Source organism: Triturus cristatus, chromosome 2_1 (genome assembly GCF_964204655.1).
Source record: "Triturus cristatus chromosome 2_1, aTriCri1.1, whole genome shotgun sequence".
In the NCBI taxonomy this organism is placed as follows: Eukaryota; Metazoa; Chordata; class Amphibia; order Caudata; family Salamandridae; genus Triturus; species Triturus cristatus.
In genome coordinates, this window is record NC_140581.1 from 394486995 (window position 1) to 394502673 (window position 15679).

The 15679-nt window shown below is 41.3% G+C and overlaps 1 protein-coding gene across 8 annotated transcripts in view; it reads left to right on the top strand.

The window, feature by feature from the left end:
* The first annotated feature begins 1080 nt into the window (after positions 1-1080).
* The window catches only part of KIF2A (kinesin family member 2A), a 418450-nt gene continuing 403851 nt past the window's right edge, over positions 1081-15679 (top strand). For 3 of the 8 annotated variants that reach the window (XM_085631526.1, XM_085631551.1, XM_085631534.1), the window contains exons 1-2: positions 1197-1360; positions 6014-6116. In XM_085631526.1, the coding sequence (XP_085487652.1) occupies positions 1337-1360; positions 6014-6116 (127 nt within the window). In that variant the 5' untranslated portion in view covers positions 1197-1336. Of the gene's footprint in view, positions 1361-6013; positions 6117-15679 lie in introns of all 8 variants that reach the window. The other 5 variants (XM_085631560.1, XM_085631589.1, XM_085631569.1 and 2 more) reach the window with 4 other exon arrangements.

Here is a 15679-nt window from a genome sequence, read left to right on the forward strand (position 1 = left end):
GCTAAGCGGGTTACTGCTTTTGTCATGGAGATTCTTTTTGTTACTGTGCAGTTCATAAGTTACATATGTAATCTAGCACATTGAGCTATGAATTGCCATCAATAAGCTGCATGGTACAGGTTACAAAGTTATGTTTTCTTCTCAGTTTTTCCATTATCTTGATGTTGCTAAAAAGGTTTTGTTTGGGAAGTAATTAATTCTTATCATTAAAGTCAACGATAACTACTGTGTTATGTCCTGATCCTAAGTTTGTGCTTCTTCAGATCAAGCACTCTTACAAAATGCCTACCAGTATGGGCGACGCGCATCCGGTAACTTGTAGTCCCCGTTGCCTTATGTAACATTTTCTATACACCGATTTACACATTGTCTCTGTATGTGATGTAAATTGCTCTGGCACCCTATACTAGTATGAGAGGTGCTATAAAACATAAAATACATGTGAGAGAGCGAGGCACCCATGCCAGTTGGTCACCCTATTCCACTCTCCCCTACATTCCACTACCATCATTCTGTAACCATGGTAATGCTACGTTACATAATAATTAGAAACCAACACATAGCCACCTCAGTTCCAAAATGAGTTGCCCGTGAGAGAACCGCTCAGCATACGCAGGACGCGGTGACAAAACTGAGTTGCCGATGCCAGTGAAAGGGCTGCCTCTGTCAACGTAGACCTGCCTGCTGTTCATCAAGAGCTACTGTTTATAACAGAAACGCCGATTGGTTTTGTCCATCTGAATTAGATACCGATTTCTTACTTCAACCCTTCAGATGCCCGCTCTGGCTCCCGCTCTCTCTCTTATACGGCCGCCGACCCACGGGTGGAGTTAAAGCATTACTAGCGCCATATTGAATTCAGGCACAATAATGCTGCCACTATCACGGAATAATGACTAGCTGTGCCTGATTCAGACATGGTACAACGGCAAAAGGGCCAAACCCTGCGTAGCCCGAGGTGCGTGTGACGTAGTCCCTCCTCTGAACTGTACATCCCCTGCCGTCTATGTTTTTAGTTTGTTTTTTTTTTCTCGCGCGCTGCTGACGGCAACCTTACGCATGCGCAGTGAACTACTCTCCTCCCTCAGCCAGCCCGTCCCCCTTTCTGTTACATTTTCTCCCGAGCCTCCTCCTCCTGTGTTGGGCGCCGGGTCTCATCTTCCGCCGGCGAATGCGCCCCGCCTCTCCGCCGGGATTATTGCCGCTCCCCAGTCTTATTGGGTTTGAGGAGATCTTGTGTTCGCCGGGGAGAGGCCGGGAGCCCGAAGTCGTCCTAAGAGCCCCCCATGCGGCAGGATGACGGCCTCCGTATTCGGGAAGATGCAGATCGGGATCTATGTGGAGATCAAGCGCAGCGATGGTGAGTGCATGTAGACCTTTTCATTCACCGGCATTTGATCACCCTACAGCGCTCTGTCTGACAGCTCCTACTATCTCTACTGCCTTGTGGCTGGGCAGCCCCTCCTTTGGATCTTCCTTCTTTGGCCTGTGGTTGTCTTGGTTTCTGCCCTGCTCAGTCTGCGGTGCACTGTGCATGCGCTTCTCTCGCTTCTGCATTAGACACTTAGGTCACGGACTTGGCGTCTCGTTTTGAGAAGCATCTTTAACGCTGCTCCGCTTATTTATGCCCCCCCGGTTCAGCTGGCTGCTGCAACCGCCGTAGCCGACGCCTAGCCGAGGTAAATATGCAGGTGTTTCTGTAGCACCTATTCCATAGAGAACCCAGGAGGGCCGGAACTCCGGCTGCAGGCTCTGCATTGCAGAGCCTCTCCCTCCGGTGACCGGCTCCTTTTCATTCCACTTCATTCAAATACGCCTGGGAAGTGCCGGCTTGGTTTAGAGTGCGCATGCGTACTGACTTCCAAAGGACAGCTTCAATCCATGGATCGCCTATTGTCAGGCAGGTTGGTGGATACTCAGGTGGCAAAATCGCTCTTCCTGGTGCATTTCCTGGATTTCGATAGGTTGTATATTACACAGTTCTTTCTAGAAGAACCAGAAACTCTTCTATGACGAAAGGCACCGTACTAGCCCGCGAATGTGAGTTGCGTTAATAGGTTTACATTGGACGTATTTGATAACATATGAGGAATTATAACTAGTTCAGTATCTTCCGATGACCGCCTCTCTTATTTTGTCTCCTCCTTGTTATTCCTCGTTATATGAAAGTAAGTTCTAGTCTGTATGAAATGTTTTTTTTATAAAAAGCAGTTTGTTTATGGAAAAAAGAAGAACCAAGTAATTATCACTGTCATCACATACCACAAAACACACACGCCCCACACTTAAGACTTGAGTAATAACGTTAGTACTTGGGTCTTAGATTTAAGATTTCATTAACTTTAGGGCAATTAACTTGTTCCTATACTTCCACACAAAATCGTATGATGTATGCTGTGTATTTTCCCTACGGATATATTATAGCCATCATTATGTTGGCACCCTCGTATACCCCTTCGGAAACCACATACTTCAAAAATGGTTCTTTAATTCCCCTAAACAGTAGAAACAGCCTCATGCTGTGTGGAAAATGCACTCTTTGTGGTTGATATTGTGGAAGTTTGGCCAAATTCCAAAATGTGTCTTAAGATTTGTGGTTCATTATAAAAATTAAGCCACTGTCTAGTTCTTGATTAAACAAGCGATTTAAATTCCAACATTGTAGTTTTCAGTCTGCAACAAAGTCACATAGGGAAACGCAGCCTACCTATATAACCCCTTTCGACGAGATTGGAATAAGCAAAAAGTCGCTGGGGAGTTGACCCAGTGAAACACTGTTCAAACTTCCTAATTAAAGAAAAGTCGTAGTGCAGGAAGTTCCATGACTGTAGCCAAGACAATGTATATGTGAATTTCCTCGATTGGTACAGCCGACCAAAGGCCAGTGCTTTGTGCTCATCACAGTGGAGCACTGCAATCCATTGATACAGTGCTTCCTAAACTTTTTAGAACCGCAGCCCACTTTTTAGTACAACAAACCTTTGATACCCACCTAGCTTTAAATTGACATGGGTTTTTAATTGTTACTAAAGCACTGAGTGGTAGCGCATTGTCATTTACAGACATCACATTTTCCATTGAGATGGTCACAAAATGTGCACTGACATACAGTTTTACTGATAATACTATATTTCACATAGATAATGTATGGAAATCGAGTTTCAGTTAATGTTTATTATTTATGCATCACCAAGTAAAGTATCTTGGTTTGTTCTAATCCTATTAAAATCTGTTTCCATCGCACTTCATAATTGCTTTGTTGGCTTCTGATGATAAGAAAAAGGAGCCCCAGATCGAAGTAGTATGGAACAGTCTCCATGTTCTTCCCAGCTGTATGCCTGTACATTTTTAGGTTTATAGTTACCAAAAATCATGATTTCCATTTGGCCCGATTAACTCCTAGTAAATTAGCTTCAGATTAACAGTACACAAAACATACAGAGAGTGTGGAATACCTGTTGGTGCATTACTGAGGAGGACCGTATCATGAGTGCAAATGGGAAGTGCCATTTGGGTTTAGTGTGCACATGTGCATATCTTAATCTGCAACATAGGGTGCTGGACCCAAGATCGGAACACCGGCTCACTCATTGTCTTCAGATTTAAAGGCATGTTGTTAAATATTGACACCAACGAGTTCTTCATTTTACTGAATGCCTGGGATTGTACTAGTTAAAATGTTATCCCTACAGTATAGAAAAATCTCTGAATGATGTGTTTCTAGAAGTCCTGTACAGGACTAGAAGTGTGAGGTCCGTTAAGATTTCAACAAGGATTATATTTGTAATGCTGCTCGTCCATAGGGGTATGATAGCTTGCCCAGTAGTTTGCTGCAATTGTCTTATTTATTTTCTTACCTTCCTTTCCATACCTCATTATATCAATTTAAGGTATAGTTTACATGCTGCATATACAATGTATGTATTTACAGTTGCCCAACTTCCTTATATTTGCAAAAATGTTTACCCAAAATTGAATAGAATCTTCAAATGTGGATACATTTTACTGTATTGTGTAAGGAACCTAGATGCTCAAATAAATGTGATAAATTGTCAAAAATTGAAAGCTGGTACCAATAAGAGTAAAAGCGTTGTTACTTCAGTTACCCAGGGAAGCTTTTCTCTCAATCTGTAATTTTTCTAAAAAAGTAAGCAATAGGCCACCCGATTTCTCTTAACAATTGGCTAACTGGTATGATTTGAAAGGGGCAGGCACTGAGAGCCGCAGGAGAACCAGGTTAGACTTTCAGGGACGAGCTGTGAGAAAACCAAGGAAGACCTCCATGGAAGAGCGCCGGAGGCTGCGGTAAATCAGCTGCCTTTCTGCTCTTACTGCTTAGTCGCCGCTGTAGCGAGTTTTTTTTTCTTGATCCTGTTGTCTCTCTCCTGCCAATAGACTGTTGCTTTAACTGCCACTGTGCCCGAATCAATTGAGGATCCAGGCGAGTATCTGGTGTGCTGCAGGGCAGCAGGTTGTTTGTGGTCTTGGGCTGCACGCGGCAGGGGTTGGGGGGAAGGTACCTTTCTCCTTGCTGTTCGAAGGCCTCCAAGGCTCCCCCTTAAAAAAAGTGGAAAAACGAAAGCCACAAAGAGAGAAACAGAGGGAAAAACTGAAATATGTTTTGCCCTAAGTGTTTTCAGCCTGTTGCTCGTACATTGCTTGGGAGTGCCTCGCAAGTACTAATTTTTTCAGTGTCTGGGGGTGGTGGTTATCATCAGTGACAAGGGAAGGAGGTAAGTGACACTGTTATCATCCAAACCTGATTCCGCTGCTTTTGGCGCTGGCGGTTCAAGGGTGAGCTCTAGACGGCGGTTGGGCCTAGTCTGCTGGCAGCTTATCTTTGTGCCTTTTTGTTTTTAAACTCAGAAAGTTTAGCATGAGGAAGAGAAAACATCCTTCCACTTCGACTTTTTTCTAGATTGACACATATAGAAAGCCTTACTACTAATTGGCTAGATCTATTGAAGGCTTAAACAAATCTTACTAACACTCCCCATCTACCCATTAGTAGAGTGGTTCTTCCTCTGTCTCTTCCCATTTGCCTTTCTCATGTTACTGGCAATCAACCACCACCACAGATTTCTACACCCAATGCTAATGTTGTGCCCAAGCATTGTAAATTGGGTGTCCATCCTTCAATGCAGATTCCTGTTTATGGTGCTATAATCTTGCCCTACGAATAGCCACAAGAGTCCATCGTCATCTTCCAACATCAATCCCATAGTGAGTTAGCCATAGTAATGGCTGGTAGGAGTTCCGATTTTCTAGACCTATCCCCCAAACCGACTCCCAATGTCATAATCTTGGCAAATGCACCCATCCTATCTAGAGTAAAATCTGCATCTTGGGAATCTTTAAGAAATAAGTCCTTAAACTGGTTGGGCAATAAAACTGGCCTAATGGAGGCCTTCTTCGATAACTCCAAAATGGGCTGAAGGGTTAAACAGATTTGTTGGGGTACCAAAACACTAGCTGGTGAATGTGTTGTCCTTTCTTTTGAATCCCTAAGTTTAGTGGATACAATTTTGAGTAGAAGTAACTCCTTATCAGTGTTCCCAAACCAAATATCAGTTCTCCTGTTTGTCTATTTTTACCTACCTTTGGCCACTGTTAGTCTCCAGGGCCTGCCTTTAGACCGCTGCCAACTACTGCCCCTGAATCTCACTCAGCTATTCCAACTTACAACCGTTTTACCATCTTAGCGACATCAAACGAGGTTACTTCACTTGTTGCTAAATCAACTCGGGTTACTTTACAGAGCAATGTACAAGCCGTAGTGATTAGAGGGGCTCAGTCAAATTTACCATTAGAAGCAGATGACTGCCATTACATGCCATGTCCTCCTTCTTCCCCCTCCCCATCTTTACATAACTTGGTTAATGCCCCCATCTCGGATTTATGTCCTGCGGCAGTCGATCAACACATTACTTATAGAATTCAATTTTGGAATGTGGCATGTTTATGAGCAAAGGCGATCATCCCAGAATGACTGAAATTTGTATCTATTTTTCAGATTTTATGTCTCCAGGAGACTTGGGCTGTTGAGCCTATTCATATTAATGGTTGCAGAACTTTTCATGATCCAGCGGTGCCTCCTAAAACTTGCAGAACTAAAGGTGGACTATACATTTATATCTATAACTATTTTCTGTTTTCCAATACATCTGTTCTGATGACCACCTTATATTTTCAAAGCATTGTCATTGAAATTTCATCTTACTGTCAGTTTGTGTTGGTTAATTTTTACAATAACGCACTGTTTATCGATTTATTGATTGTTCTTGGCCAGCTGGATAGAGACCTGGAGTCCATCTATAGGAATCACAAGAAGGAAGCTACTTTACTTTGGGGTGTCAATTTCAATATTTACTTGTGCCTATTGCCTTCCGAAAAGGTCTGTGGTTTGACGGACCTCCACGATTACGATCAATCACATTTTATTCATAATGGTTTCAGTGACCAGCTAAACGAATTGCTGTTTAATTATGACTTTGCCTTTTGTAATGAAATGTGTGATCCTTCAGTGCCATTTAAATATAATTTTAACGGAAGAGGCCATAATATTGTCATCAATCTACATAATTTCATCCCACAGGTTCTCATCATTGTTATCCAATTTTACCACACACAGTATTTCTCTGAGAGATCACATTCCACAGAGTATTAATCTGTATCTTAGCTGCATGATGAAATAAGTAAAGTTTGATAAATCAAGCCTAGTTTAATATATAGAGCTATCTAAATGTAACGTCTCTGCTCGTCGCTGGACACGGGTTAATCCAAAGGATCTCCTAGAAAGATTAGTAACTAAATACAGAGAGGCCTTTGAGACTTGCCTGGATGAGGCTGGTAGCTCCAGTGATATTCGTAAGGCCTTCCTTACTATTCCGAAGGGTATTAGGTAATTTCTAATGGTATCTAGGTGACAACCTACCTATAATAGTTAAGGCTGGTTTGACACCATTTTCTCCAAAGCTTATAAACGTATTAAAGAAGCTCTCCATAAATCTCTAAGATGCAAAAAAGAAGTACAAATGTGTGGACGCGAGTATAGATTAGCCCTAAAGGGGATGAAAATAACCCTAAAGAATGAAGCTTGGGAGTTCCTGATTGTAGCCAGCCTAAATAAGGATAGTGCAGCTTTTTGGCGTACTATTAACAGTCCTTATTGAAGAGATGACAGTGGTCCAATAATAGAGATTTCTGGTACGGGTAACACATTTCACTAAAATATGCTCTTACCCCAACATGGTGCCAGTAGGGATGGTATCCCCCGACTTAGAGTCTTTACCCGCGGACTCTCCTCATAGTCCTGTTGGTCTTGCATTTATCTTAGACAAGGTTAATAGAGCTCTTATGGCTAGCAAGGGTCCGAAAGCACCAGACCCAATGGTATACCTGTCGACCTATTTAAGGCAAAACCATCTCTCTGGGGCCCAATTTTGACTGTTGCCGAGGACGTGCTGCAGTTCTGGATTCTTGAATACTTTGTCAGAATCACAAATTCTTCCCATCTACTGTTCTAATCCAGCCTGTTACCCTCTGATCTCACTACTTGATTCTTTGGTGAAAGTGGTAGGTCGTATCTTTCTGAACAGACTTTAAGTATGGGCTGAAAATAACAAGTTTCTTTCCGACCTCCAATATGGTTTTTGAAGGATTTTAGGGACAATTGACCAAGGATTAAATATCAACCTTTTTGTAGGAAAGGACACTTTGATCAAAACGGGTCAGATGTTTTAGCCCCTGTTGATCTATCCAGCGCATTTGATTGCGTTTTACACGGTGAACTGTGGTCAATTATGACAGAGCTTGGTGTGGACCTACCTGTTATACAGTTTCCACAGGCATTCTACTTGGGGAGAAGGCCAGGGTTCAGTATGGCCTTAAAGGAGAATGCACCATTTTATATTAATATAGGTAGGTGTGTTAGACAGGGCTTTGTCCTCACTCCCTTCTCTTTTTTATCTGTTAACAGCTTGGGTACCGTCTTATCTGGAAATTGTAGTGATCTCCCACAAATCGGCTAACAACAACCAATTCTGGCCCTTCTGTATGCTGACAATGGCATACTCATGGCCTAAACTTCCCTAGGTTGACAATGATTACTCACCTGCTTTGTTGACGATAAGCAGGATCTAGGCCAATTAATTAACTTAAGGAAAACGTACGCAATGAAATGTGGAAAGAGACCAGCGAAGTGTTGTGACCTTACGATTGGCGACTCAAAGATTAAATTTACTTCTAAATTTTCTTATTTGGGTATTTTGTTTGAGAAGCATGGCTCCTGGAAACAAACAATTAATGCTAGGATGCTATCTTTCATGAAAGCTACTACAGCACTATCTAATTTTATGATTAAACTTGACAAGAAGACCCTGAATGTAATATTAATCATTTACAAAGCTAAGTGTTTGTCAACCGCTCTGTATGGGGCAGGAGTTTGGGGATACAGCAAGTCAACCCCTTCAACTGGCAGAAAGTTCTTCTTTTCTTTTCTTTTATTTTTTTTTTTATTTTTTTTAAGGAATCCCTTCTTGGAACCTAAAAGCTGTGCGCTATACATCTTTATTTATTTATTTATTTATTTTTTTTCTGCCCTGACCTTGGGCCCCCCTTTCTATCTGACACCGTCAGAATCCAGCCAATTCTTCTTTAGCATAAGATTTGGATGAACAATGACAGTTTTAAATTGTAAGGTCATCGGGTATTGTCTCAAACTCCTCATTCACTGAAATTCCATAGATGAATTATATCATAATACTGTGCTTGGATTTGGGACATCTTGAATATTTTTACATCCCAGACACATTAGAGCGCATCAGTAGAAAGGCTTTAAAAAGGGAATGTTTCTAATTTTAAAAGGATCTTAGATTGTCTTCTGAATTTATTAAACCCAGTGTGGTTAAAAATCAAATGATGTTGGTCGCTTTCGACATGCAACCATATCTAAAACTTGTGCATAATGCCTGTCGCAGGTTTGTTTTAACTCGCTTCAGATTAAACATTTTCCATCGTCTGGTAAGATTCCTCTGTGTAAATGACGCGTCTGAAAATCAAATGTCTCCGTGATAACACTTCAAACCAGAGCACTTTGCATATCGACTTTTTTTTGTAAATTTTGCAAGAGTCTGAGGAAGAGTTTAATATTACATATCTTGAGAGAATTTAAATTTGCACAATGTCGCCCGGCTTATTTGTTCTGCAAACCTCACCAACTTTAGTTATTGTTGCTCTGTCAAGTTATTGTAGGTAGTGATTCAGTTTAGGAAATCCTTGTTTACCCAAAATGCTCCTGCTATTTTAAGATGAATTCATACACTTTGCACTACTTGTCAGTTGACCACAATGTAATCGCTGTATGCATGTCTGATTTTAACTTGCAAATTACATTGTATCATGTTTTGTAAGCTTTGATGATTTTAACCCAAAAATCGAATAAAGATTATTTTTGACTTTGACTGGTATGATTTAATTTGGCAGTTTGGCTTGTGCTAGGCATGTGAAAAACACAAACGGAGGAGGAAACCAAGAGAAATTTTAACTTTGAAAGTAATTTGATAAAACCAATAAAGCAAATAATTTTTTGTTTTAGGAGGTGATCAGTGTGACAAAAGTTGTCTTTCCGAACCAGATAATGTTGTATAATTTTCCGTGTATTTAGATACATAGTATGTCTATACATATTATTAAAATAAACCTTGGCCAAGAGCAATTTCTGACAACTGGCCTATTAATTTACAGTTTGAAATGTTGACTGCAATGTAACTTGGTACTCTGTGGTCTTGTCACCAATCTTTTGTCAACATATTCTAAAAGTTGGTCTCACAAGGCATACTTGGATACACTAGACTACAGTGAAGAACACTACTCCTAAGTTTAGAGCGATGTACAAATTAGCCAAAACCAAATGAAGCATTCTGGCTAATGTCCTATTTTAGCGTTCCAAGTGAAGTTCGTTTCTTCACCAACTGCACTGTGCCTTACCAGGCTCAAATGTGAATGCTCTAGCAAAGTCATTGCACACTGGGCTAGAAAAGTACCATCCAGGCACAACCTGGACCTCCAGACCCAAAACGTTTTTTAGAGTACAACTCCTAGAAATGAGGAGTCTATAAGGTAAAAAATGTAGTACATTGGTTACTTCGTGCCAGCTACGCTTTTTATCTCGGATCATTTATTGTAATGGACATGTACGGCATGAAATGCAGGAGGCACATTCATGAACATCAGAGGTGGTAATTAAGAACTTTTCCCATAGAGATAACAGACTTTGGACGTAGACTATTCCAAAATTATTCACGAAATGCTCTTTGAAAAATTCCATGCAAAGCCTTTCTGATAATTTAATGCACATCTAATTTCAGAGGCAATCAACCAGGGCAACAAACTGTAGTAGCATATATTTGACATAAAAAAATTGAAACATTTAATGAGTAGATGTTTGCTACAATACTTGTAGTAAACCGTTTCACGGCCAGTTTAATGTGGACAGTATGGTTGTGGGATAGAAGATTGTATGCTGCTAAGGTATCGCATATGTACCTACAAGTATAGTATATCTACAATTGTATATTTGATTCATTACTTCAAAGCCGACATCATTGATAGAAGCATTCTTATGAAATAAAGGAAGCTGTAAACTCCGCTCGCATTACCCGGCAGCTGTTCCAATATAAAATCTTATACACATTTGTAAAACTAAAAAAATGTATGGTTTCTTAAAATGATCCTAGAATGTTTTTTTTGATTATATATACATAATTTAGGAAAAATGGAAGTAAGCTTAGTGAATATACCTAAAATTATTTACAAATTGAAAAAGGCGGACAGTGGTTAGAGGGAGCTTTGTTAAACTATTATGCAATTTTTAAGGTCCACTCTAATTACAATTTCTTTAAGACATCGTTAAATGAAACTGTGCTTGATGGCGAGTCCCTATTAGGAAATTGTTTCCAATTCATAAAAAAAATAAGCCCCAATTTTTAAAGAAAGTTACAAAATTGCACCCTCAGGTCTTCGACCTTGCATGGGTGTGCATTATTTCAGGAATTCTGTTCAGTTTACAGAAGTAGGCCTGTAAACCTACAACAGTTGTAGGTGTCCAGGCCTACTTCTAGCAAACTTTTGTGAATTCCATTTTCTCATGAACAAATATACAAGCATGTATTTGCTCATGTGAGTATCTGATGAATGCAGATTAATTTCTCCTTTTTTTCCACCTTCCGCTTGAATTGGGAGGATCTCTTCCCACCCTGGAAAATCATGACCATTGTCAGTTGTGCATTTACCGCCTTTTCTGGGTGTGAATGAGTTGGCGAATTACCTTACCCATTAATATTCCATTACATTACAGTACATTTCTAGTTGTGCTCTGGGTCGGACTGGTTCCTAGGGCTATCGGGCAGTGCCCGATGGCCTGGTCTGACAAATGCAGTGTGTGGGCTGTTTTCATTTTTGGCGGACTTTTTTTTGCAGTTTGTGGGCCTGGCTTATAGCCTGGTGGGCATTTTTTTTTACTCTTGATTCCCCTGATATTACCTTAAGCATTGACTGCAGAGCAAACGCATACATGCAGTTTTCCAATCCTTACAAAATACCCATACAGCGTGTCTTTACAAGTTCAAAAGTGGCCTGATTTGACTTTTTTTTTTTTTTTTTTTTTTTTAGCTCTCTTGTTCGCTTAGGGGGTTCACATTTTATTTTGCTGCCCTGGGCTATGTGTAGTACCAGTCTGACCCTGGTTGTGCTCACACTTGCAAGGAATTCCAGCCTCTGTTAATATATTTGTCCACACTGAAATCTTCTTTTTATGAGCATAAAACTAACTTGTACACATGTAAGACAAACTTTCACATCATAACTTTGAGAATTGGGCCCATAACATTTTGACTCAGACAAGACTTAGGGGCTGATTACGATGACGGGCATCCTTGGTCTGCCCGTCATCATGGCGGTGTCTGGGACCGCCACTGCGATTAGGATGCGTCCATACTGGCGAGCGCATCCTGGGCTTTTAACCTTACGGGTGGTGCTGCTGGCTGCAGCACCGTCCGCAATGTTAAAAGTGCTTGCACTGCATTTCCCTGCACTACGTGGCAGGAACCAAGCGGTGCCTGCCACTTGGTGCATGGAAATGCAGGGGGGTACCATGGGTACCCCCCAGTGCAGCGACATCCCCTCTCCCCCTAAACAAAGTGGGCCCGCAACGGGTCCCCAAACCCAATCCCCGCCAGCCTTTCGATGCTGCCATGGAAAGTCCTTTTTAAACCCACATCTTTATTTGGTTACACGTTGCCTTTTAGGCACCGCCACCATATTAGTGGCCCTGCTCCATCCGTCAGGCAATCGGTGCGTTTGCCTTTGGCGGTGAAGCGGCGAACGGACTTTGTGTCCGCCGCAGTACCCACTACCATCCTATTTTGGCAGTGGGTAAATCACTATGTGATGGTGGAAGGCCCGGTGGTGGCCTTACTTCCGCCATCATAATGACCCCCTTAGACTTTGCAGCACAATTCTCATCTATTCAAAGTAAATGTCCAGTCATTGATATAGAGCGATTGATATATGCTTAGTTATGGCAAACAATGCAACTGAGGCACAGTCAGTTGAAGTGATATGCCCAAAGATTACAATTTGTGCCAGTCTCTTTGAGTCACAGTTGACAACATAGGCCCTGGACTGCAGGTATAATTCAGACTCCTACAAAGATAAATAAAGTGGCTTGTATAGACTACATACACAAGTAGAACGTCTGCATACATAAAGACTGTGATAGTCAATGATTTGACACAACTGCTATGTTGAGAAGCATATATAATCGGAAAGGTGGCATAATTGGAGCCTTGCTGGAATCCAAACACTGACATAATGAGCAGTGGGATAATCAGAGAAGCGGTTATAAGAGCTCCTATACAACAATGCCAAAATCTGTTGCCTAACTACATGGCACTGAAGAGGAGGAGTGACTTATTTTACCTTGCAAGTAGATTGCCAAAGCATCTCATCCGTTGAAAAAATTACGCTTCCCTGGACAACCTGCACGACTGCAGGTTTTGATAATGAAAACCACACTATCAATATACTCTCCTGTGGCAATAACATGAACCATTCATGATCAACACAGCTTTACAGACTTTGTAATTTCTTAGTAAGAAAAACATTCTCAGTAAGAAATGCCTCTTGCCTTTGACATATATTCACATTTGTTAAACCCAGCTCACAAGCCTTAACACAAAACATTAAATTAAGACCTTTTGTATAAAGAAACCTTAAGCAATCTTCAGGTAGACATTAATGCATTTAAACATTAACCATGCGTGACTCACCTGAGATACAAACAGTAATTTTGAGCAGAACTGAGAAACTGCATGTCATAATTAACAATTGTCCGTCATCTGAAAGCAACACCAAACTCTAGCCAGACTTTGTTTTTCACTAAGGCAGGGACAGATCCTCTTTGACTTCTTCCTTTTGTGCCTTGGTTGTGTAGCAGCCCTCAGGACACTTTAACCTCTTCAAAGGCAGCAACTTCAGGACCTTTACCAAAGTTAGTCTGCAGCAAGCTGCTCCGAAAAGGTACCCTTCTGTAAAGGGGACCCATATTCTTTTTCCTCTACTGGGCTCCTGCCCACCTTCCTGGGTTCTTCTGACCTCCTTACGTGATTGATCTCGGTTCTTTGTCCTTTCTGCACTGCTGTGATCTCGTTTTCTAGGCGGCTTCCTTCTGTCGGGCATACATCCAGAACCTTTTCCACAGCAGGTCTAGCCACTTCTTGACACTTGTAATTCCTACACATCCTGCTAAATTGATAGTCACTGGCCCATGAGAATACTGACACACATAACTGGGGTTCAACCCATTATTTATTGTGCTTCTGTAGATGTGAATTTCAAAACGTTATCCCTCCATCTTGTTTCAGGCTATTATTTCATTTTTGTGCCCCCTAATTTGGGTGTTGGGGATAGTTTGATACATAGTTGTCTAGTTTAGTCCAGATTTTCCCCTTAATCTGTGATGAGGATTTAAGATATGTATTCAGTTTGTTAATTGTGCCTCTTGTAAAGTGAATCCATTCCCACCAGGCGTGGGAGGGCAATTTGGATGAGAGGATGACCTTGAGACCAGTTGTAACTTGTATATCCCAAAAGATTTGTTAGTCTTTGTTCAGTGTTTGTTTTACTTCCTGTGGAAGAATATCTAGTGTAATGGCCGCTCAGCTTGGAGCCCACTTTATGTGAAGAATTTATGATATGGTTTCACTGATATCCTTCCACTACTGTTTAGTAAAGGAACATTCCCAAAGCACGTTTTTAAGTCCCCTGTTTTCTTCTCGCAACTCCAGCAAGTGTCTGAGGAGCGGAGGCCTAGTTTATAAAGTTTGGCCGGGGTCCAGTGTGCCATTTTGGCAATCCAGTAGCAACATTGTGCCAGTGAGGGGGTTAGTTTGTTGATGGTAAGGTTTTTCTCATATGGACAACCAGTCCGGTTTTGTCACTTGGGTGTAGCTTGGGTTGGCCAGTAGGGTTTGCCATGTAGCCTGGATGGATTTGGTTAGCGTGAACTTAGTGGGGGGGAAAGGAGAGCGTATAATTGGATGCCAGGTGATCCCCTTTGCTGTAAGTAAATAGGGTCTTTGGAAGATCTGGATAAGTTGGTGGTTTACGTCTGAGAATGAGTAATTTGATTTTTAAGAAGTGAAAGAAGTCCATATCTTTGATGTCGAACTCCGTTTTGAGCTGTGAGAAGGGTATGAGTTCTGAGGGGGTGCCAGTCTCACCTACCGATAGTATGCCCTTTTGCGCCCTTATCTCAATGAATAGCATTCTACCTTCAGGTTTTTGTTTTGCTATAAGGAGGCTAAGTGCGAGTGGCGCATTTTGTTGGTTAAATTGTCATTGATTTTGCATATGGCCTGTGCTATACATAAAGTATGTTAGTGTTCTGGTTTGAATTTCTTAATAGTTTAAAAGGGATGCGAGGGATAGCGATTTAGCCAATTTTTTCCAATGTTTAGCCAGGAGGGAGAGGTATTGGAAAGTGGGTAGAAACCACTATCTTCCTTGTTTTGCAAGGAAAGCGTGTTAATATCTCCTGTAGTCTGGTAGGTTTTGGCCACCTAGTTTTTTGGGAAGTCTTTAGTTTCTTTAGTGCGAGTCTTGATGTTTTTGGGGGATTTCCATAGAAACTCGGTAAGTATTGCATCTATTTTCACAAACAAGGTATCAGAGAGATATATAGGGGACATACTAATTGAAAAGATAATAAGGGGCTTGATCATCATTTTGATGGATTCTATTCTTCCCTACCAGGTGATAAATTTGTACGACCATTTGTCAATGTTGTCCTTAATTTTGTCAGGTATCTTTTGTTTATTCAGGACCATGGAGTCTTTGAGATTTTGGGTGAACCATATGCCTAGGTATCTTAATGTGTTAGAGGCCCATTTAAGTCCAGAGGTACTGTCCCTGGAACTATTGCAATGGACATTGAGAGGTAGTACTTCTGTTTTTTCATTAAGACACTATCCTGGCATTTCAGAGTACCTATTGATAGTGGACATGATGTGAGTGAGGGCTGATTCCACATTTGTGGTGAAGAGGAGTATATTATTGGCGTAAGCGGCCAATTTCTGCGGGCCTGCAAAGAAAGGAATGCTGGGGATGAGAGTCATCTCTT